The sequence below is a fragment of the Mytilus trossulus genome, chromosome 7 (assembly GCF_036588685.1).
Source record: "Mytilus trossulus isolate FHL-02 chromosome 7, PNRI_Mtr1.1.1.hap1, whole genome shotgun sequence".
Taxonomy (NCBI): Eukaryota; Metazoa; Mollusca; class Bivalvia; order Mytilida; family Mytilidae; genus Mytilus; species Mytilus trossulus.
Window position 1 is genome coordinate 14,897,252 of NC_086379.1, and position 25,290 is coordinate 14,922,541.

Here is a 25,290-nt window from a genome sequence, read left to right on the forward strand (position 1 = left end):
CCCATTTTCTTTTACTCGTTTGTGACATCATTGAATTAAATTTATCACCTATTTTTTACTCAATGTGCAGCACGGAGGTGTCACATATTGAACATGATCTACTGGGTTTACCTCCAAGTTATGATTTACAAATATATAAATTATAGCCATTGGGGAATGTAAACTACTGTCATGCAGGTGAAAAGTTTATCTATCTTTTTTCAATGAGTGTTAAGCCACCATTTTCTTCCAACAATGTTTGTACTAAGTCAGACAGTCGTTTGTCTCTCGTTCCATTGGCTGACAACGTTTTCTTCTGACAATGTTTGTACTAAGTCAGACAGTCGTTTGTCTCTCGTTCCATTGGCTGACAACGTTTTCTTCTGACAATGTTTGTACTAAGTCAGACAGTCGTTTGTCTCTCGTTCCATTGGCTGATAACGTTTTCTTCTGACAATGTCTGTACTAAGTCAGACAGTCGTTTGTCTCTCGTTCCATTGGCTGACAACGTTTTCTTCTGACAATGTTTGTACTAAGTCAGACAGTCGTTTGTCTCTCGTTCCATTGGCTGACAACGTTTTCTTCTGACAATGTCTGTACTAAGTCAGAAGGTCGTTTGTCTCTTGTTCCATTGGCTGACAACGTTTTCTTCTGACAATGTCTGTACTAAGTCAGACAGTCGTTTGTCTCTCGTTCCATTGGCTGATAACGTTTTCTTCTGACAATGTCTGTACTAAGTCAGACAGTCGTTTGTCTCTCGTTCCATTGGCTGACAACGTTTTCTTCTGACAATGTCTGTACTAAGTCAGACAGTTGTTTGTCTCTCGTTCCATTGGCTGACAACGTTTTCTTCTGACAATGTCTGTACTAAGTCAGACAGTCGTTTGTCTCTCGTTCCATTGGCTGACAACGTTTTCTTCTGACAGTGTTTGTACTAAGTCAGACAGTCGTTTGTCTCTCGTTCCATTGGCTGACAACGTTTTCTTCTGACAATGTCTGTACTAAGTCAGACAGTCGTTTGTCTCTCGTTCCATTGGCTGACAACGTTTTCTTCTGACAATGTCTGTACTAAGTCAGACAGTCGTTTGTCTCTCGTTCCATTGGCTGACAACGTTCTCTTCTGACAATGTCTGTACTAAGTCAGACAGTCGTTTGTCTCTCGTTCCATTGGCTGACAACGTTTTCTTCTGACAATGTCTGTACTAAGTCAGACAGTCGTTTGTCTCTCGTTCCATTGGCTGACAACGTTTTCTTCTGACAATGTCTGTACTAAGTCAGACAGTCGTTTGTCTCTCGTTCCATTGGCTGACAACGTTTTCTTCCGACAATGTTTGTTCTAAGTCAGACAGTCGTTTTTCTCTCGTTCCATTGGCTGACAACGTTTTCTTCTGACAATGTTTGTACTAAGTCAGACAGTCGTTTATCTCTCGTTCCATTGGCTGACAACGTTTTCTTCCGACAATGTTTGTACTAAGTCAGACAGTCGTTTGTCTCTCGTTCCATTGGCTGACAACGTTTTCTTCTGACAATGTTTGTACTAAGTCAGACAGTCGTTTTTCTCTCGTTCCATTGGCTGACAACGTTTTCTTCTGACAATGTTTGTACTAAGTCAGACAGTCGTTTGTCTCTCGTTCCATTGGCTGACAACGTTTTCTTCCGACAATGTTTGTACTAAGTCAGACAGTCGTTTTTCTCTCGTTCCATTCGCTGATAACGTTTAATTAGGTCTTTCAACCTTTTTGGTTGAAAGACCAATAGGTTTTGTTCTGATTATTATTTTTTTTTTCTTCCGCCTAACTTTTTTCTTGCGTATTATTGATGTTTCAAAAGATGTCGCTTAGATATTTGGAATATGATATTGTAAAGTTTATACGCTTTAAAAATTGACAAAGGCGTAACCAAAAACTTAACGTTGTAAAAGTTATCTCACCAAACACTGTTTTTCTTTTTCCTTCAAATTTATTTTACCAAATTGCTCGTTACATCTTCAGGATTAGGATTTTAATTTTAACCGAAGCTATCCGGTGACTCCATATGAGAGTTATCCCCCCTTTTGTATATGATATAAGTGATATAAGTAATATGCATTTCTAACTGGTAAACCATAAGTGATAGAGACCTAGGGTCTTTTGATTTAAGATCCTTTGTCCAAAAAAAAATGAAAATAAGGTCAAGGCCAAAGGTCAAGGTAAAAACTTCTAAATGTTGATTTTGGCTTATTTTCACTAACCTTATAAGATATCGACAAATTATTTTTACTAAATTGTTAGTTTCGACATGTCGTAACTTATAAATTTTGGTTGAAATGGTGCGTAGACAATAAATGGGAGTTTTCGCCCCTCTTATATTTAGAATTATGTGTAAAGTGATATTACTCATGAACCATACATATTAAGGGACTAGTGTATTTTGATTTGAGATGTTTAGTCTGTGACATGGAAATTGAGGTCTAGGTCATAGGTTAATTGGACGTCCTAGATTTTGACCTTCGCTCGAAATTCATATTTATACATCATAAAGCCATAGGAACTGACATTTTCAACTAAATTTAAATATTTATATCAAGATAGATCCTTATTGGTTGAAAAACCTTCAATTGTTCTCTGAACAATTGGTTTTTAATTTTATCAGTTTTTTTACTTCCCCTTTTTGAATTTAATTTGAATTTATGTATTTTGGTTTTAGTTTTTTTTATAGATATACATTAGTATAAATAGATATTGTTTTATTTTATAACCTTTGTTTTATATATGTGTTAATGGTGTGCATATATCCTCAGATGTCGATGCAAATGAAGTTGCTATCACCAATTTAAAAGGCGTATTCAAATTCAATTAACTGTCCTACTGTTGTGCGATTCATTTTCGTTAATCTTAATGTTTCCTTTTGATGGTTTGTTAACAATTATTTGTGCTATTATCCTTTTTCTTTTTTAATGATTTGGTAATAATAACAATATTTATCTAACTCTAAGGAAATTTTTTAGTTATTTTTTTATTTACTTTGCAGTTGCCATGTCAATTGCAAATCGAAGATGAATCCGTCTGGTGAATTCACTCTTTCGGTTACGTGTGTTGAATGTACCAACTACGATAAAGAGGAGTACAAATGGAGCCTTTATCTAAAGAATGAGACCCTTGGAGGATTTTATCTTGTCAACAACTTAGATGCCATTACCGAAGCAGGTAAATCTAAACATGGGTATACGTTTTAGAAACTGGAGTGGTATAACTTTCATACATTATTTATTTAAAGTAATTTTTTTAATAAAATGCAAAAAAATCACGAATACCTTTTACCTTAAGTTAAATTACAATTCAGAATTAAAATCAGGACATCGTTTTAATCATACAAGATATTTATAACAATTGTATTATCGCATGATTCCTATTTCTGTTTTGACAAAAAAATACATTTCTGCAGTGACCATAGAATTTTGATTTATTGTTGTTTTTTTTGGTTTTTTTCATGCTGTTCATTTAAGGTGATATGGATGTGTTCTGCAATCTAAAACTTCAAAATAGCAGAATACATTTGCATATAAATTTTCTTTTAGGTCATCAAATTTGAATCAAGGATTGCAGCTTAAAATCAAGTTCGGCACTACCATTTTTTGTAATATTAAAATTAAGGGAGATAACTCAGATAATTTTGTTTTACAATAAATTAACTAAAATTTAGCAAATTAAAAAGAAATTCCATATATTTAATTTTGGAAATCCCTGTACCTAAAATAGTATTCAAATTAGTCAAAACTCTTCTTATCTATATTAACAAGTTTGATGACGAATAATTTGTATTTTCAGGAACGTCCTCTCAGGCGATAAAAATCAAACAGGGGTCCCTTATTGGAGGACAGGTATATCGCTTTAGAATAGATGGCAAAGTGTATGGTTACGCTCCTAGCTTTACTGAATATGAATTCATAACCAATCTGCCACCATATGGAGGAACTTGCGACATTGATCCAATATCAGGTAGATATATATCTTTAAATCTTAATATGCGGTATGGGTGTTGCTCATTGTTGAAGGTTTTACGGTGACCAATAATTTCTCTGTCATTTGGTCTCATTGTCATTATGCCATTTCTTCTTATTTTCATATATAGATACTGGTGTACTATTATTAATTGCATAGTTTATGTTATTATTATATTTTATTAAAAATATCAAATATGTTTTAAATAATGATTAGATGCGTCATTATTTATTTACTATTCCTACCTTTGATAATCTTTTTGAAAAAATATTGCGAGTTCTCGTACTAAACAGTGCTAGTTAATTCTTAAAAACTATTTTCAGGTTACGCATTAGAGACGGAGTTTGAAATACGTTGTCGGGGATGGTTAAACCCTGGAGAAGAGGCAATATTAGGACGTGGTTTGTTATACAGATTTTGGTCTCGTCCGCAGGGATCTTTTGATACACAGCTTTTGTATTATGGAAAAGATGCTTTCACCCCTAAGAGCAAATTCTCACTTGGGCCTGTGGACAATGATTTCTTCCATGACGTTGTAGTTAGAATTTCCAATCCTATCGGAGAATTCGTAGAAACGTATCTTAAAGTGAAGGTATGAACACTAATGTCAAGCAACTTCGAAATGATGTGTATGTTTTGTCCATAAAATAAACATGTTAAATATTTAACTGTGATTACAAACACATCCGGCGAAAAGAAGTTCCATACATTATGATGTTCACGGTAAGTTTTCATTTCAAAGCAAACACTTATCCTGTATTTGGATGCATCACGAATCACCTAATTCCTTAATAGGATATCAACAAATCAACCTCCCTGAAAAAAGAATAATTAGCTCTATGTCGTGTACTTGCGGCAAAAGGTTATTTAAAAAATAATTGCGAATTACAAATTTCATTATTTGTTTAAAACTTACTTGACATTAAATATTGTTAATTTAATGAATCATTGGTTTCATGTTGGATACTACTGTTTTACCATCACTATATATCGTCTGCTGAAGCTGTTAAAATAAAGTATCAGTTTTAAAGCACATTATGATTGTGTTTGTCAAAGCAAGCCACGACCGTATACGTAACAGGTACAGCAGACGGGGGGGGGGGGGGAACCTTAAAAAAACAGTTCTACATGTACAATTATTGAACGAGGCTGCTCACAAGTACTTAAAAGTTTGTTCTAAGTGTTTTTCTTTTTAAGTCACTTATATAGACGTTGCAAATAAACTCATTAAAGATATCAGGACTAAATTTTGTATATACGCCAGACGCACGTTTCGTCTACAAAAGACTCATCAGTGACGCTCGAATAAAAAAAAGTTGAATAGGCCAAATAAAGTACGAAGTTGAAGAGCATTGATAACCAAAATTCCTAAAAGTTTTGCCATTTATATATTCACTGCTATTTATTTTGTAAGGTAAATGAACCGATGGAAGACGATGTCTCTGACCTCCTTACCCTTACTAGTGGAGAATCTAATCAATTGACTACTCTGTTGTCATCCGGTAAAGCACAGGAAGCTAAGCAACTCGTGGTCGCTGTGGCATCACTCATCAATTATTCACCAGTTCTGGTAAGCGATTACTTCATTGTGACAACTTAAGATATAAAGTGAACCAAGAAATGTATTTAGAAACAGTAAAAATTTATGGAAGATGTTGCTTATCTTTTTTTGTGATGATGATGATGATTATGGTAGAAATTTTAAACGACATTGACTGGCTATACAGACATCGCACAGTCAGCCATTTCTTTTTGTGAATTAGACAATCATATATTTATATCTACATTGGCCTTTGAATTGGAAGAACAAAATTGATAAAGTACTATTATGAGGTCTTTTTTTATAATGAATCTAATATTGAAATCCCTTTGTAGAAAATGTTCTTATTCAGTTTTAATGAGCAATAATACTATTATACTGTTTGTACTTAACACCAGAAGCGTTTTATGTATCCTTACTATAGATGATAATAGAAGAAGAAGGCTTATCATGTCTAAGCTTAACTCGTATGTTGGGTCTATGTTTTTCTTTACTCTTTTAAATCTTCATTCTCTAGATAGGAGTTTCAAGGGCGTCACTCCTACAAATGATAACAGCACCTAATACCCCACCATCGACAGATGGTAGTACAACAAACGGTTGGACCAACCAAACTACAACATTGTTACCAGGAGACACGTCTATCGAACCAGGAAGTACTATTGATCCAGAAGAGGCAGAGAGATTGAGACAAGAACAGGCCGCTGAAGAAAAGAAATTAAGGACCGAGGTAATATAAATGTCATTTCCATAATTATAGAACAATTTTATTGTTTACTTCACGAAATGCATGCTATATTCATTTAAATGCATTACCTGGTTTAACACATTCATATATTAAGTAATTTTCATTCAATGTCATGAAAAATGAATTAACAAATGGCACGTATCTTTTATCCTTGTTACCTAATAAAACAACATTAAAGAATTTGTTAAGAATAAAATAATAATAATTTAATAATATATATACTATCTTACAGCTTCGAACGTCCGTTATCAAAACGTTATCCTTGGAAACAGAAAGTCCTACTCTGGACTCACTACAGCAAACAGCTATGGCTTTTCGAGTCATTACCCATGAGAGTTCAGAGATATCGGATGAATCCCAGGTAAACAAAATCAAATAACAGTTTTATTAAGACCCTTCATGTATTTTTTTTTTATAAATAAAACAATTAAACAGCACGAGAATGGTTTCATTTTTACGATTCAGTTGTATCTTTTATTGCCCTTAGTGTCTTGAGGAAACTCGCCAACTTAGGAAAGATAGCTAAATCAGAATATAGTTAAAAAAGATTCAAAAATTTTCATTTTCGTGAATATACTAGCTGCTAATGCTTCTGTTTAAACAAATATTTCAAAGGGTGTTGCAGTTGATGCTATAAGGAAAATGGCTGACACGTTCCAGTTAATGGTGGAATCCGAGCAAACAGAGGCACAGGGTCAAAAATACAGTACGGCGGAAGGTAATAGACCTAAAATACTTATAATAAAGTTCATGGTATTATACGAAATACAGGACGGCTGTCATATGTGGAGAAAATATAATACCCCCATAGAGCACCTCAGATCACATCCAGATTTTGATGGGGGTCGTGTTGATCGTCAGTTTTTTTTTATTTCTACCTTGTGTTTTATATTCTTTTGTTTATTTATTTGAGCCATGGCGTTGACGGTTTATTTTTGAAGTTGGTAAAAGGTCAACAAAGAGTTGTGAGATACATAGAAACATCATATATATTTTTTGTTTATTCATTATTTATAATAGGCCAATATATTTTTGAAATTTTTCACTAGATTTGAAATTTCATTTTTTTTAAAGATATGATTGCAACATTAGGAAGTATAGTCATTGCCGCTACAGGAGAAGAAATCATGAATATCTTCAAACAGAACATATTGGAATCGTCTGGTATCGACACAGAATCTACTATTGAACAGACTACACAGGCAGAACGTACACAAGCAGAAACAAACAATACAACATCGTCTATAACAGCGGAGCAAAAGAAGGCAAAGGTATAAAAATTGTTTGCAATGTTTAGTGATATAATTGTGTCTTTTCATTCCTTTTAATCATATTTGGAAATGTCTTAAAATCTTTAAGCTCAAAAACTGTATCTTTTAATTTGAAAGAACAAGAGTGCACACGCTGAAATGTCTCGCCTTCTTTACTTATCATAGATATAAAAATATGTTGATAGACCAAATATAAAGCTTTATTACAACTCTCACATAAACTCAACATTAAAAAAGAAAAAAAACCATCGATCAATGAACCATGAAAATGAGGTCAAGGTCAGATGAACCATGCCAGGCTGAAATGTACAGCTAACAATTCTTCAATACAAAAAATATAGTTGACTTATTGCTCATAAATTCAGAAAAACAGACCAAAACACAAGAACTTAACACTGAACAATAAGCTGTGAAAATGAGGTGAAGGTCAAATAAAACCTGCGTAACAGACAAATAGATCATAAATCATTTCCATACACTAAATATAGTTGACCTAATGCATAAAGTATTAGAAAAATAGACCAAAACTCAAAAATTTAACTTTGACCACTGAACCATGAAAATGAGGTCAAAGTCAGATGAAACCTGTCAGCTAGACATGTACACCTTACAATTATTCCATACACCAAATATAGTAGACCTATTGCATACAGTATAAGAAAAACAGACCAAAGCACAAAAACTTAACTATAACCACTGAACCATGAAAATGAGGTCAAGGTCAGATGACACCTGCCAGTTGGACATGTACACCTTACAGTCCTTCCATACACCAAATATACTAGACCTATTGCTTATAGTATCTGAGATATGGACTTGACCACCAAAACTTAACCTTGTTCACTGATCCATGAAATGAGGTCGAGGTCAAGTGAAAACTGTCTGACGGGCATGAGGACCTTGCAAGGTACGCACATACCAAATATAGTTATTCAATTACTTATAATAAGAGAGAATTTAACATTACAAAAAATCTTAACTTTTTTTTCAAGTAGTCACTGAACCATGAAAATGAGGTCAAGGACATTGGACATGTGACTGACAGAAAGTTCGTAACATGAAGCATCTATATACAAAGTATGAAGCATCCAGGTCTTCTACCTTCTAAAATATAAAGCTTTTAAGAAGTGAGCTAACACCGCCGCCGCCGCCGGAACACTATCCCTATGTCGAGCTTTCTGCAACAAAAGTTGCAGGCTCGACAAAAATCGTCTATTTAATATGTCATGAATATTAATTTGTAAAAAAGTTTTCCAATCTTCTGTTTCTATTTTCGTATAGGTAACCAACTTAAAGCCCTGGTCACAACGAACCCACGACACATCTATGCAGCGTCACGACATGAAATTTGGTCAAATGGCGGGTCATCTGTGATCGTCGTACGACAATCGCGCACGACAGTTGCACGATATTTTGATCATCGTGGCGCTGTCGTGTGTCGTGGGACGAAAATTGGACATGCACCTTTTTCGCTCTACGATTTTTTTACACACAAAATATAGAAAAAACAAATATCTCATTCGTTCTTTGTGTACTTCGTATATTTTATTTAGACATAACAAGATGTAGTATAAGTGCCAGTGAGACAACTCTACACCCAAGTAACAATTCGGAAAAGTAAATCATTATAGGTCAAAGTACGGTATTTAATACGGAGCTATAAAGGGCCCCAAAAATGACTGGTGTAAATCAGAAAAACCAACGTTAGTTCATATAAAGGTTTGTTTTTGAAAAAAAACATTTGAATTTTGATTATATTGTCAATTGAAAGTTTGATTGATTGATTGATTGATAGATTAATGGTTACCCATCGTCCAGCGGCAAATATGTTATGCATGTTCTTGATGAGAACAAATTTAAAATAAATACAACAGGTTATCCGGTAATATAGGTCAACTTGGTTGCCGGTCGGTAAATTTAGAATTTCACTGGAAAATGAAGGTATATTGGATAAGGACAGAAACTTAGCCTTGCAACTGACAACATAAGGACCACTTAAAGCTTTGTTCCAATAGGTTCTTAACGTGCAGAGAGCGTGACAATTTCTTTATTAGAATCAGATTTAACGTCCCCATTCACACCGAACATGACTGCGTACTTGATACATTCCGCAAAGCCAAACGGACGCACCAGTTTTGCAAGTTTTTACTGCCGAACGGAAGGAGACATGCAATAACCTTATTTATATTCCCTATTCCCTTTTGGGTGAAAAGTTGTAAATGATTTTAAACTCATGAGGTATAATTATATTGTAATATTTGAGAGACATTTTTTATACGCCTTGAAAAAACGTTTTTAAAACGAGTTTTCCTGTTTCCGTTCATGCAAAATTTTTTGGATAAAAAAAAATCAATTCATGGATACTCTACTTTTCTGGATTTACGAATTATATTTACAAACTCATATTTCTTTTTCTTATTTCGAACCTTTAAAATCGTATTGTGTTGTGTTATCCCTAACATCAACGAATATCATACCCCACACATTATGTAAAGTAAAAGTGTCTATTTTCCTAATTTCGCTTCTACAGGTTAAAGAAATTGCATCCAAAGTTTTGAGTGTAGCAGATACCATATACCAGTCTGTAATAAAGAACCAGGCTACAGATGAACCACCAGTTATACTGCAATCTCCACTACTAACAGTGCTGGCACAACGTAGTTCTATAGCCAAAATCAATAACTCTAATGTCGAAGCTGTTGGTGGATCATTCAAAATGCCGTCATCAGATTCACTTCTATTAAACATGAAGAATTCAACATTCGTAGATGTTAAGGTTTGACATTTCACAAAAGTAGAATATTCTTATGAAAAACAACTGGATACTTAAAAAGATACCAATTTTCTTATGCAAGAATCATGCATGAATAGTGCATATCATCCCTAAGGAGATAATTTGATGTGAATTAAAGAGATTTTAAGTTTCCATCTTATAAGACAACAACCCACCAGTAGAAAAACAAAATGAACAAATTAAAGATGACTTCAACAATGCAATACAAAATGTCAAGTCATCAATTGCCACCCACGACTCTATAAAATAATAAATTTAATGAAGATATATATTATTCTTGGTTTTTCAAATACATAACATAAACAATTTTTTAAACTAAGCGATAATTATTATCAATTATTTATTTTGAACATCAGATTGGAAATGTAATATTGTTTATTTAATTCATAAATGGTTTATAAATAGTTATGTAATTTTTTTAAAATACGTTTTAAAACATCGAAATAATCTACAACTCACGAGAGTAAAGCCATTTTCATTTGAGGGATTGCAAATCATATAGCTTTTTATGGTATATTTCTAAATTTCAGGTACTTAGTTCACAAACAAATCCTTATATATGGGATGCTACAGCTAAATACATCAACAGTGCCATTGTGACCATGGACATATATGGAGACGAAGGACAGATGATAAATGTTACAAACCTTCAGGAAGATATTGTCATTGATATTTTAGTAGATTCTTCGGCACTGAATGTACAGACTTTTAGTCTAGATGTTGATAATTCGGATAATTTGTATTTTCATTCGTTTAGTGTTCGTTCTAATGATAGTGTTCTTAGTATTATAATTGAACCAGGTGAAATCAACAGGAAATTAGAAGTATTTGTGAAATTTGGAGATTTCCCCTCTGTTAATGATCATGACTGGAATATTACAATCCCCCATTCAGTTACTGAGACATTGGACAAAGGTAATTCTGATATGTTTGAAGAATTATCTCACAGAGTGTTCTTGTCACAGGAATATGTACGACAACATGGAGAAGGCATCTACTTCATTGGACTCCGAGGAGAAGGTATGATGATAAGTCTTTTTTCGATATTGTTGAATTTCTATATTTGTGTGTCTATATAAGATAGAAGAAGTGGTATGATTGCCAATGAAACAACCATAGGCGTATTTTAAAAAGGGGGCCGGCCCGAGGGTGGGGAGGGGGCTACAGTGGGCCTGCCCTCCCCTTTCTGGGAAAAATATGGTAGATTAAATAACGAATCACTGAAGCATGACCGGAACGGGCCCACTTTCAAAATTGTTGGATCCGCCTCTGAAAACTCTTTGCAATAGACGAAATGACACAGAAGTTAACAACTATAGGTAACCAGTCTCCAAGAATAAGCACAGCCAATGCCGCATAGTCAGCTATTAAAGGCCTCGAAATTACAAATGTAAAACAATTAAAAAAAGAAAACTATCGGCCAAAAAATGAAATTTCTAAGTTTATTCTTCTTCTGCAGGTTATATTTTAGGGTACCATTTTACGTGCATTTACCTCAAAGTATTGTCATGGAAATTCGATTTTGGATTTTTTTTAGAATTCTATAATTCTGTATTTTCTTGATTTTGTATAACTACGAAATCAACGAGAATTAGTATTCAAAGACTAAGTTTACTTTTTATCACATGGATAAGACGGAAAAAAAGTGTAGGTACGTTCAATTTGATGCCCAATCAATCGTATTTTGGTAACCACTCTCGTTATTCCTTTAAAAAAAATCATCTTTTCAATAAAATATTCAGAAAGATGAAACAAACCTTGAGGGTATAGAGGAAAACCCTATTTGAGGGCTTCGAAATTGGTCGATAACAGCAGGTTTGACTATATATGACTAAACACTAGAAAACGATTGTATGTGTTATAAAGTATGAAGCTTATGTAACGGGGTATTTTCTGGTCAAATACAACGAACACTATTCTAGGGTTCTGTTCTTTTAATACACAAATATTTAAGACCCTACAACATATAATAACAAATAATAAATATTCACATGACAAGACAGAAAGGGGAATAACTACAATTCATATTTATTCCTTTAGATATCTATATACTTCAAATAAGCCCTAAAAGCACTCAAATCTAACTCTTTGGTTAACTTTCCAATACAATATTCATATATATATTGTAATAATTAATAATTATATACATCTCAAATCTATTAATGAGTTGTCCATTTTATAAATATGTTTGTATACAAAGCATACAAATTCTGACCAACATAAAGATATTACATAAACTACACTTCACATAAACAGACAATTACTTGAATAAAACATATAGACAGTACAGACATTACAAATAAACAACATAGAACACAATGCTTTCTATGTATATGGTACAAAGGTCAGTGTACTAGCTGGAATATCACAGTGCTGTGTATATTAAAATCTGAGCACTACTCATTTGACAAATTGACAAGGTATTAATCCATATCCTGAATAAATACAAATATAACATTCATAAGTCCAGTGGCAGGACTATTTCACCAATTAAATAAAATATACAACTACATCTAAAATATGTAGTTTCAGAGTTCTGTGTTATTCAAATACCAAAGTTATCTGTCTTTCACTTTTATTGTAACTTTATAATATTTAAAGTACTAGAATGTTTATATTAAAATGTTTAGTATGACTCTGTGTTTTTATAAAATGATAAAATCTTTTACTCTTTCATACTCCAAATATTCCTCCATTCAATACATAGAATCACTCCTTTCACAAAGTATTATGGTGACTTGAAAAACACCGGTACCACTCAGATTACAATTCTACCTTGACAGGTAAGTGTGTATCTAGCTTATAAAATACTTATTTAGCCTTGAAAATTGAAAGGTCAGTTTATCCCATGCATACAAAAAGAGTTTACCTATGAGGGTCAGAATGGGGTTTACAGAATAGAGAATACATGTAATAGCAACAAAAAATGATAGAGAATAGAGAAAATGAACATCAAAATAAAGAATAGAAAATAATTTACTGCACTGCAAAAGTATAAAGTATAACTGTGCAAAATAAAAAGGTAACTTAGGTAACTGTAATGTAATACTGATAATATAATCATGATCAATGTACATAATTGATAAATAATCTTGTAACAGAAAGACTAAATAGTAAAATCATTTTCATGAGAATTTACAGAATGAGAGTTATTTCAAGGCTATTAAAAGAAAATGCCCTAAAACTATAAAGTCAAGCCGATACTAACACGTAAAAAAAAGGCCGAAAGTAACCCCTAAAATTCAACATTAACATATTTTGAACAACTGAATCAAGATGCACAAAGTTTAAGCATTGGTCAGAATATAGGGTTCTTTTGTACTTTAACAATATCACAATAACAATATAGTGACCTTAATTTTGGACAAGGTAAATGGCATGAAGCCAATTTTACCAATTTCTTTTGTATGAATGGATTAACTGACCTTTCAATTCTCAAGGCTAAATAAGTATTTTATAGGCTAGATACAAACTTACCTGTCAAGGTAGAATTGTAATCTGAGTGATACCGGTGTTTTTCAAGTCACCATAAAATGACATACTATTAGTTTGTTAATAAGAAATAAGGTTAATCAACTGACCTGAATATAAGAATATTGAAAATCCAAGAAGTATAATACAAATCATCAATGTCAGAATTGAATATATCAAGCAGGAAATTTTCACTACATTTCAATATGTCTGCAGTCTAAATCTACCAGAAACAATGAAAACATATAGTAAGACCTTTGGCCTAAAGATTGACCAATCAAAAGGTTAGAATTTTCCCTCCAAAATGATATGAAAGAAATGAGGTTCACCAAAGTGAAAAGAGAATGATACTAGAACAATAGTGCTAGAAAGAGAAACAATGAATAACCAAACTATCAAACCCTCCAATAAAATTAATATCATCAATATCATATTTGATATATCAATCAAATATGACTCTGCCACACTTACACACTTATAGAATAAAATGGGGGACGGGATATGCTGTTAAATATAATGAAAAAGAAAAATAACTTGATCGATCCAAACTTTTAATAATCTTTAAAACGATTTCAGTGAATATAACGGAAGAAGATGTATACGAAGATTACTATGAATACACGCTGGAACCAGATGAACCAGTCTTTGTTAACTACACCCTTAGTTTTGTTACATCAGGTTGCTATTACTGGAGTGAGATGAAGGATAAATGGACGACCGATAACTGCTCTGTATGTTCTTATATATATCAGTAAATTTGCTAATGTTGTTCATCTGGACATTTTCATTGACAATTATAGTTTATTCGTGACTTTTTTTTAACTTTTAAGTAAAGCATATTGATTTCCTCGACATTCAGGTTTTAGAAATATTGGACAGGTTTTGAATTATAACGATTTTATGTGTTTAACCCCTTAATATGAGGCGAATGAAATCTAAGGGATATTTCAAATTAATAAGTAGAAGAGAAAAATGAGACTTAATAAGTCCATACGGATTTTTTCTATTGTACTATTATTTTGCATCTGAATACAAATCTTAGTCCTTTACGAATAAATAATGTACAAGTATTGACTCATGCATCTATCTTCTGGCAGGTCAGTCCATTATCAAACACAAACTTTACTAGATGTCTTTGTAACCATCTGACGTCATTTGGTGTTGACTTTTTTGTCCCTCCAAATGAAATAGACTTCAAGTCCGTCTTCAACAACTTAGACCAGAAACTTAAGGATAACTGGGCTGTTTTGGCAACACTGTGTGGATTTATATTTTTCTATATTGTGGGTATCATATGGACCAGATACCAGGATAAGAAAGATATAATTAAGGTACTTAGAATAGTTAAATTCACTACGAAAATATACATTAATCATTATGTATGTAACACGTAACACGAACCTTATTCAAAACAGGGAACGTACTTGGATGCTTTAGAAGGACATGAAACTTCTTTTTATGGCAAGTGCAAGTTCGATGAGCAGTAACATTCGTTGTTATCCATAACACATGGATTGTCGTTGTTAAAATACTATTGCGAAAATGTGAACATACAAATTAATAGTCCTTTGTTAATTTATGTATCGGTGTCATTTTGTTTAGTTTCTTTTGATACCTATTCTGACATCTGGTTAAGACTTCTTTTGAACTGAATTTTACTGTGCGTATTGTTGTGTGTTTGTTTTGTCAACATTGGCTAGAGGTATAGGGAAGTATGAGATATCAAGAAACATGTTTAACCCCGCCGCATTTTTGCGCCTGTCTTAAGTCAGACGCCTCCGGCCTTTGTTAGTCTTGTATAATTTTTAATTTTAATTTCTTGTGTATATTTCGGATTTAAGTATGACGTCCATTATCACTATACATTTTTGTTTAGGGGCCAGCTGAAGCACACCTCCGGGTGTGGCATTTCTTGCTGCGTTGAAGGCTCATTGGTGGACTTCGGCTCTTTGGTCGGGTTATTGTCTCTTTGGCACATTCCCCATTTCCATTCTCAATTTTATTATAGACCGTGAGCGTTAATCTGGTATTACACCCCTTCGTAAGACCTACTCAATAAAATGGTTAATGTACCTATCTACCCTCTTCGTAAAGCTAAAATCTGATAACAAAATGTTCAAACTAATTTGCTTTTTTTAGTGGGGAGTTTCACCTCTGATGGACAACATAGTTCAAGACAATTACTGCTACCAGGTAACAGTGTGTACAGGAATGAGGCGAGGGGCAGGAACCAGGTCACATGTCAACTTTATACTGGCGGGTGACTTGAAGGATACGGGTGTGCGACAATTAGAAGATGAAAAACAAATAAAGGTGAATATTTGGAATAGCAAAATAAAATCCATATTATAAGTTTAACATTTTTCAACTGATTTCCATAGTTTGTTCTCGTATTGTGCTATAACACTACTGCCCCAGGTGAGAACAGTGTTGAGCTCTTTACAAACATGTTTAACCCTAGCACATCGTTCTTTATGTGCATGTCCATCAGGAGTATGCAGTTAAGTGGTTGTAGTTTAAGTCAGGAGTATGAAGTTAAGTGGTTGTAGTTTAAGTCAGGAGTAGAAAGTTAAGTGATTGTCGTTTAAGTCAGGAGTATGAAGTTAAGTGGTTGTCGTTTAAGTCAGGAGTATGAAGTTCAGTGGTTGTCGTTTAAATCAGGAGTATGAAGTTAAGTGGTTGTAGTTTAAGTCAGGAGTAGAAAGTTAAGTGGTTGTAGTTTAAATCAGGAGTATGAAGTTAAGTGGTTGTCGTTTAAGTCAGGAGTATGAAGTTAAGTGATTGTCGTTTAAGTCAGGAGTATGAAGTTAAGTGGTTGTCGTTTAAGTCAGGAGTATGAAGTTAAGTGGTTGTCGTTTAAGTCAGGAGTATGAAGTTAAGTGGTTGTCGTTTAAGTCAGGAGTGTGAAGTTAAGTGGATGTCGTTTAAGTCAGGAGTATGAAGTTCAGTGGTTGTAGTTTAAGTCAGGAGTATGAAGTTAAGTGGTTGTAGTTTAAGTCGGGAGTATGAAGTTCAGTGGTTGTAGTTTAAGTCAGGAGTATGAAGTTAAGTGGTTGTCGTTTAAGTCAGGAGTATGAAGTTAAGTGGTTGTCGTTTAAGTCAGGAGTATGAAGTTAAGTGGTTGTCGTTTAAGTCAGGAGTATGAAGTTAAGTGGTTGTCGTTTAAGTCAGGAGTATGAAGTTTAGTGGTTGTCGTTTAAGGCAGGAGTATGAAGTTAAGTGGTTGTCGTTTAAGTCAGGAGTAGGAAGTTAAGTGGATGTAGTTTAAGTCAGGAGTATGAAGTTCAGTGGTTGTAGTTTAAGTCAGAAGTATGAAGTTAAGTGGTTGTAGTTTAAGTCAGGAGTAGAAAGTTAAGTGGTTGTCGTTTAAATCAGGAGTATGAAGTTAAGCGGTTGTCGTTTAAGTCAGGAGTATGAAGTTAAGTGATTGTCGTTTAAGTCAGGAGTATGAAGTTAAGTGGTTGTCGTTTAAGTCAGGAGTATGAAGTTAAGTGGATGTCGTTTAAGTCATGAGTATGAAGTTAAGTGGTTGTCGTTTAAGTCAGGAGTATGAAGTTAAGTGGTTGTCGTTTAAGTCAGGAGTGTGAAGTTAAGTGGATGTCGTTTAAGTCAGGAGTATGAAGTTCAGTGGTTGTAATTTAAGTCAGGAGTATGAAGTTAAGTGGTTGTAGTTTAAGTCAGGAGTATGAAGTTCAGTGGTTGTAGTTTAAGTCAGGAGTATGAAGTTAAGTGGTTGTAGTTTAAGTCAGGAGTATGAAGTTAAGTGGTTGTCGTTTAAATCAGGAGTATGAAGTTGAGGGTTGTCGTTTAAGGCAGGAGTATGAAGTTAAGTGGTTGTCGTTTAAGTCAGGAGTATGAAGTGAAGTGGTTGTCGTTTAAGTCAGGAGTAGGAAGTTAAGTGGTTGTAGTTTAAGTCAGGAGTATGAAGTTAAGTGGTTGTCGTTTTAGTCAGGAGTATGAAGTTAAGTGGTTGTAGTTTAAGTCAGGAGTATGAAGTTAAGTGGTTGTCGTTTAAGTCAGGAGTAAGAAGTTAAGTGGTTGTCGTTTAAGGCAGGAGTATGAAGTTAAGTGGTTGTCGTTTAAGTCAGGAGTATGAAGTTAAGTGGTTGTCGTTTAAGTCAGGAGTATGAAGTTAAGTGGTTGTCGTTTAAGTCAGGAGTATGAAGTTAAGTGGTTGTCGTTTAAGGCAGGAGTATGAAGTTTAGTGGTTGTCGTTTAAGGCAGGAGTATGAAGTTAAGTGGTTGTCGTTTAAGTCAGGAGTAGGAAGTTAAGTGGATGTAGTTTAAGTCAGGAGTATGAAGTTCAGTGGTTGTAGTTTAAGTCAGAAGTATGAAGTTAAGTGGTTGTAGTTTAAGTCAGGAGTAGAAAGTTAAGTGGTTGTAGTTTAAATCAGGAGTATGAAGTTAAGCGGTTGTCGTTTAAGTCAGGAGTATGAAGTTAAGTGATTGTCGTTTAAGTCAGGAGTATGAAGTTAAGTGGTTGTCGTTTAAGTCAGGAGTATGAAGTTAAGTGGATGTCGTTTAAGTCATGAGTATGAAGTTAAGTGGTTGTCGTTTAAGTCAGGAGTATGAAGTTAAGTGGTTGTCGTTTAAGTCAGGAGTGTGAAGTTAAGTGGATGTCGTTTAAGTCAGGAGTATGAAGTTCAGTGGTTGTAATTTAAGTCAGGAGTATGAAGTTAAGTGGTTGTAGTTTAAGTCAGGAGTATGAAGTTCAGTGGTTGTAGTTTAAGTCAGGAGTATGAAGTTAAGTGGTTGTCGTTTAAGTCAGGAGTATGAAGTTAAGTGGTTGTAGTTTAAGTCAGGAGTATGAAGTTAAGTGGTTGTCGTTTAAGTCAGGAGTATGAAGTTGAGGGTTGTCGTTTAAGGCAGGAGTATGAAGTTAAGTGGTTGTCGTTTAAGGCAGGAGTATGAAGTTAAGTGGTTGTCGTTTAAGTCAGGAGTATGAAGTTAAGTGGTTGTCGTTTAAGTCAGGAGTAGGAAGTTAAGTGGTTGTAGTTTAAGTCAGGAGTATGAAGTTAAGTGGTTGTCGTTTTAGTCAGGAGTATGAAGTTAAGTGGTTGTAGTTTAAGTCAGGAGTATGAAGTTAAGTGGTTGTCGTTTAAGTCAGGAGTAAGAAGTTAAGTGGTTGTCGTTTAAGGCAGGAGTATAAAGTTAAGTGGTTGTCGTTTAAGTCAGGAGTATGAAGTTAAGTGGTTGTCGTTTAAGTCAGGAGTAGGAAGTTAAGTGGTTGTAGTTTAAGTCAGGAGTATGAAGTTAAGTGGTTGTCGTTTTAGTCAGGAGTATGAAGTTAAGTGGTTGTAGTTTAAGTCAGGAGTATGAAGTTAAGTGGTTGTCGTTTAAGTCAGGAGTAAGAAGTTAAGTGGTTGTCGTTTAAGGCAGGAGTATGAAGTTAAGTGGTTGTCGTTTAAGTCAGGAGTATGAAGTTAAGTGGTTGTCGTTTAAGTCAGGAGTAGGAAGTTAAGTGGTTGTAGTTTAAGTCATGAGTATGAAGTTAAGTGGTTGTCGTTTAAGTCATGAGTATGAAGTTAAGTGGTTGTAGTTTAAGTCAGGAGTATGAAGTTAAGTGGTTGTAGTTTAACTCAGAAGTATGAAGTTAAGTGGTTGTAGTTTAAGTCATGAGTATGAAGTTAAGTGGTTGTCGTTTAAGTCAGGAGTATGAAGTTAAGTGGTTGTAGTTTAAGTCAGGAGTATGAAGTTAAGTGGTTGTAGTTTAAGTCATGAGTATGAAGTTAAGTGGTTGTAGTTTAAGTCAGGAGTATGAAGTTAAGTGGTTGTAGTTTAACTCAGAAGTATGAAGTTAAGTGGTTGTAGTTTAAGTCATGAGTATGAAGTTAAGTGGTTGTCGTTTAAGTCAGGAGTATGAAGTTAAGTGGTTGTAGTTTAAGTCATGAGTATGAAGTTAAGTGGTTGTCGTTTAAGTCATGAGTATGAAGTTAAGTGGTTGTAGTTTAAGTCAGGAGTATGAAGTTAAGTGGTTGTAGTTTAACTCAGAAGTATGAAGTTAAGTGGTTGTAGTTTAAGTCATGAGTATGAAGTTAAGTGGTTGTCGTTTAAGTCAGGAGTATGAAGTTAAGTGGTTGTAGTCTAAGTCATGAGTATGAAGTTAAGTGGTTGTCGTTTAAGTCAGGAGTATGAAGTTAAGTGGTTGTAGTTTAAGTCATGAGTATGAAGTTAAGTGGTTGTCGTTTAAGTCAGGAGTATGAAGTTAAGTGGTTGTCGTTTAAGTCAGGAGTATGAAGTTAAGTGGTTGTAGTTTAAGTCAGGAGTATGAAGTTAAGTGGTTGTAGTTTAAGTCATGAGTATGAAGTTAAGTGGTTGTAGTTTAAGTCAGGAGTATGAAGTTAAGTGGTTGTAGTTTAACTCAGAAGTATGAAGTTAAGTGGTTGTAGTTTAAGTCATGAGTATGAAGTTAAGTGGTTGTCGTTTAAGTCAGGAGTATGAAGTTAAGTGGTTGTAGTTTAAGTCAGGAGTATGAAGTTCAGTGGTTGAAGTTTAAGTCAGGAGTATGAAGTTAAGTGGTTGTGGTTTAAGTCAGGAGTATGCAGTTAAGTGGTTGTCGTTTAAGTCAGGAGTATGAAGTAAAGTTGTTGTCGTTTAAGTCAGGAGTATGAAGTTAAGTGGTTGTCGTTTAAGTCAGGAGTATGAAGTTAAGTGGTTGTAGTTTAAGTCATGAGTATGAAGTTAAGTGGTTGTCGTTTAAGTCAGGATATTATAAAAAAGAAGATGTGGTATGATTGTCAATGAGACAACTATCCACAAAAGACCAAAATGACACAAACATTAACAATTATAGGTCTCCGTACGGCCTTGTTTCATGTTGGTGCCTTTTAAATTCGGCTATAACGGTATAAATTTTTCTCATTGATGAAGGCCACACGGTTGGCTATAATTGCTAACATTCATTTCAATCGAACGCTGGTGGATAATTGTCTAGTTGGTCTGTTCACAATGTTTTAATATGTTATACAATAACTTTGTTTCTCTTGCCAAGCTTAAAAAAGAAATCATGTTAATATTTAAATTTGTTTCAGACTTTATCCAGAGGAAGTATAAATCATTACATAATGAGTGTCCCAGAATGGCTAGGACCTCTGACCTATATTAGGATGTGGCATGATAATAGTGGGAAGGGAAGGAATCAGGGATGGTATCTCAACAAAATTATTATCACTGACCTACAAACAAGAGAAACGTAAATAAAAATCTGTGAAATTAAAACAACAAGACTGTGATATACTAGTATAGTATTTTAATGACGTTGTAAAAATTAAAATATGAACCTTCCTTTTTCAAAAGCAATTGTGATTCCAGCTTTACAAACTATATATCTAAAGTTAACAAAGTTTCTGTGTAACAAAACAATTGCTACGCTTTAGATAGTATAACGTTACGTATTTTTATAGTCCCTTTATTTTGTTGTTATCTAATAAGTGCATGTTTTCCGTTATTACGTTTATTCAAATTTAAAACTGTAAAGAACATATTTCAATCGCACATTGGATGGTGACGGAACTTAACAATCAACAAATAAAATAATCATACAATAAGACAATAAAACTAAAGTAATGGTGGTTCTTTTCTTTGCAGGTTTTTCTTTCTGTGTAATAAATGGTTTGCTGTAGAAGAAGATGATGGCATGGTCGATAGGTTGATACCAGTAGCAGGATCACAAGATCTTACAAGCTTTCAAAACGTATTTATGACAAAGACAAGGAAAAATTTCAGTGATTCTCATCTGTGGATATCTATATTCTCTAGACCACAGAGAAGTAGTTTTACACGAACTCAAAGACTTTCCTGTATCTTATCGTTAGTGTTTACCACAATGGTGGCAAATGCTATGTTTTATCAAGCTGAAGAAAAAGTTACAAATGTTGAGTCATTTAAAATAGGACCCTTAGAGTTTACATTGCATGGCTTATACATAAGCGTTGTTTGCAGTTTTATTGTGCTTCCTATAAATATATTAATTGACTTAATATTCCGAAAATCACGTCCAAAGGAAACAAAGATTACAAATGCATTCATGGGAAATGTTAAACCAGTGAGAACACTATCAGAAATTAGATTAAAACCAAGAAATTTTAAGTCTGATGATATGTCTATAAAAGAGGTATCAGACTTTGATATTGTACCACAGGAAGATTCAGAACATAAAAATTGTCTGGATGATGAAAGAAATAAATCTGGTACTCCAGAGTCATCGACCGAGCATTCTCAAACAGTAAAACGTAAAGAAAAGTTCAAATTGCCTCATTGGTGTGTTTACATTGGTTGGTTATTAGTTTTTATATCCGCTGGAGTGTCCTCGTTCTTTACGTTCCTGTACAGCATGGAATGGGGTAAAGAGAAATCCTTAAACTGGTTATCATCTATGATCCTTTCAATATTTGAATCGGTAACAGTCATACAGCCTACCAAGGTAAGTACTATTATGTCAATTTAATTAATTATAGATAGATATATACTTCGCCCTATCGGACACATTAAAATTATTTATTTGAACTCATCTGAATTTCTGATATATAAAAGTGCAATTGGAGGTTTAAAAGAAGTTACATTCATCAAATATATCCATAAAAGGGAACACACATGTTTTTAATTCTTGCCAAACAGAGAAAATATTAGTACACATTTGAGTAAATCATTTTAAAACAAGTCGTAATCTATAAGTTGTTCACAGAATACCTCCTGACAAATTATCATGCAATCTTCGTTTTAATGTTGTCTTGACTTATTTCTTGTCTTTCGATAGATTATCGTCATTGCTGTACTTATTGCTGCATTACTGCGCAAACCAGATATTGAAGACGAAACAGACTTTGATGAGGATGCATCTAATCACCCAAAACCAGATGAGGAATTAATTCATTCCTCACCAAAACGAGGTAATTCTGACAGATATGTATTTGTTTATTTGATATTTATTGTTTTATGTTCAAGACGGGCATGGAAGACACACTTATTTGCAATGATTATCAAATTGTTATGATAGAATAGCTTTGATTTTGCATACATTTTATTGATAGCAGAGGAATAGGTCCGTTTTTTCGTGAAGTGTTTTTTTATATTGGAGATAAATGGTATCTTAGAAAATGTGTTTGTTGGTAAATAATTATATCGCATTTTGGTTATTGTGTTCTTTGGGTCCCTTTGCCAATATAGCTCCTCCTGTGTTTAAACATATCCGAGCCTTTAATATTTGATTTAAAGCGTTCTTGGTGAAGCGGCTTAATAAAGAAAATCTTTTCAAGCACATCAAATTCATAATGAAGAATATCAACTTTTAAACAAACATTCCACTGCAATGATGTTTTAATTATAACATGATTATTTGAAAAGCTTTTTGACCAAATATACAAAATAAGAACCGTTTTATTAGTTTTTAAATGTTTTTACTTTTTCAGAAATGCGACCATCTTTACATATTGAACCACCAGATCCTGAAGAAGTTGCTAAAGCAAGAGAAATAAGGTTGAAAGAGATGAAAATGCACGCTGCATTGAGGGAAATCGTATTTTATTTTCTATTTCTGGCGTTGATGATATTAGTAGCAAATCACAACAGAGATACTAGATCGTTTAACGTAAAAGATGCAATTGTTCAAATGTTAACAGTGGAACAAAATTTAACCAAGGTTTGTTAGCTAATGCTCTGAGAGATTTTTCTTCACGTTTTATGAAATTTTATAATTTACCTGTGACGGCATTTTTTTTGTGGCGATGAAAAAGAGGGGCGAAAGATACCAGAGAGACACTCAAACTCATAGATTGAATATAAAATGACAACGCCATGGCTAAAAATGAAGAAAGACAAACAAACAAACACATAGTACACATAACGCAACAAAGCAAACTAAAGACTAAGCAATACGAACCCCATCCGAAAACTACAGGTAAGCAGATCCTGCTCCATGTATGGCACCCGTCGTGTTGCTCATGTAGTTACACGCCCGGTAATAGTCTTATTCGGTAGGTCACATTCATGAAAGGGAAGGAACATATCCGATCACATATGTGAAGCGATTATTCCATAACATTCTTGTGATGCACAGTTCGTAATTTTGTCATGCTGTGTTTGTGTACTGCTCACATTACTTGAGGCATTCTATGTTATTTTGTGGTTAACATATCGGAAGGTATATTATTTATTTATGTCTTTCCTGAGTGTCCATGCATTTATTTTTTTTGTCATTCGAACGGTAAATTTAACATTGATTTAAAGCGCGAGGTTTTGCTAGCCATAACACTAGATTCAACCCACCATTTTTTTTCTTAAAACTTTCTGTACAAAGTTAAAAAAATATGGCAGCTGTTATCTTATAGTTCGTTTCTATTTAAATGGCATTGTAGTTTATTTTTTGTTGCACTTCATGTTGGTTCGTTATTTTCCTCTAATACTAGTTGATGTATTTCCCTCGGTTTTAGTTTGCTTTCTCTAAGTCGATTTATTACTTTTAAACAGGGTGTTTACGGTCGGAACGGGGACTTTAAATCCGATGCCTCGTGTAAAGAGAGTGTCACGCTCTTTGCACGTTAAGAACCCTTGCAACCACTCTTTGAGGGGTCCGTAGGTGGCCTGTTGCACGGCAAGATTTCTGTCCCTATCCAATATACTCTCATTTTCCTGTGGCAGTCAGTGGCGGATCCAGGAATTTTCATAAGTGGGGGCCCACAGACTGACCTAAGAGGGGCCCCAACAATCAATCCTGAAATGGTTAGGACCAATATGTAATAAAAACAAATTAAATATATAGCAAATTTAGGGATTTGTATAATTTATTTATTAAATACACCAATAATTTGAATAATTATTGGCATTTTTGTTGAAATATAATTTCAAGCAGACTGGAACATAATGACAGACTGTGAAAGCACCTTTAATATATTTCACACTTCGGTTTATTTTATCAATGCAATTCTGCTGACTTGCTTATCACAGCAATCCTATAAAAAAATAGTATCTACTGCATAGACAATTCCTGTCAACAGGTAAAGAGGAGGTTATGTGCATAGGAAAATGTATAGAATGATATATTGGCTTCAGGGTAGACGAAGAAACTTTTTTTCTTTTAACATTACATTTCTATCTTTATGCAATGTTTTTCTATACAAAACATATTGAAGCAATAAGTGTTAAGCAGGACATCACAATCTTCTTGCGAGTTTTTGTAAAAAAAATTAAATGAAGGCTGATGTTTTCAATATTTTGGTTATCATATTCAAAAGTATGCCTTATCAAATCTAGAAAATATCAGATTTTCAGTTGTTTTTACCTTAAAATATTGTTCTTGTTTGTTTCAGATCCATAAACCAGAGCACATATGGAAATGGATAAAGTTGGAATTACTTCCAAATCTCTATGTATCTAAACATTGGAATGGCGATCCGTTGGGCTCTCTCGGGGAAAGAATTGTTTCAACATTACAGTCGTACAGAGTTGGTCCGATAAGAATAAGACAAGAACGAGTAAGACCCGGTAAAAACTTTCTTTAGTGTTACTTATTT

General features: G+C 33.9%; 1 protein-coding gene across 1 annotated transcript in view; it reads left to right on the forward strand.

The window, feature by feature from the left end:
- LOC134726191 (uncharacterized) overlaps positions 1–25,290 on the forward strand; it is a 31,742-nt gene that overhangs the window by 3,115 nt on the left and 3,337 nt on the right. The window contains exons 3-20 of the mRNA XM_063590591.1: positions 2,989–3,164; positions 3,786–3,956; positions 4,283–4,551; positions 5,374–5,529; positions 6,017–6,229; positions 6,480–6,608; positions 6,863–6,965; positions 7,322–7,518; positions 10,049–10,294; positions 10,843–11,332; positions 14,360–14,514; positions 14,881–15,114; positions 15,923–16,096; positions 20,815–20,975; positions 21,371–22,205; positions 22,539–22,671; positions 23,191–23,420; positions 25,087–25,261. Of these exons, the coding sequence (XP_063446661.1) occupies positions 2,989–3,164; positions 3,786–3,956; positions 4,283–4,551; positions 5,374–5,529; positions 6,017–6,229; positions 6,480–6,608; positions 6,863–6,965; positions 7,322–7,518; positions 10,049–10,294; positions 10,843–11,332; positions 14,360–14,514; positions 14,881–15,114; positions 15,923–16,096; positions 20,815–20,975; positions 21,371–22,205; positions 22,539–22,671; positions 23,191–23,420; positions 25,087–25,261 (4,247 nt within the window). The remainder of the gene's footprint in view (positions 1–2,988; positions 3,165–3,785; positions 3,957–4,282; positions 4,552–5,373; positions 5,530–6,016; positions 6,230–6,479; positions 6,609–6,862; positions 6,966–7,321; positions 7,519–10,048; positions 10,295–10,842; positions 11,333–14,359; positions 14,515–14,880; positions 15,115–15,922; positions 16,097–20,814; positions 20,976–21,370; positions 22,206–22,538; positions 22,672–23,190; positions 23,421–25,086; positions 25,262–25,290) is intronic.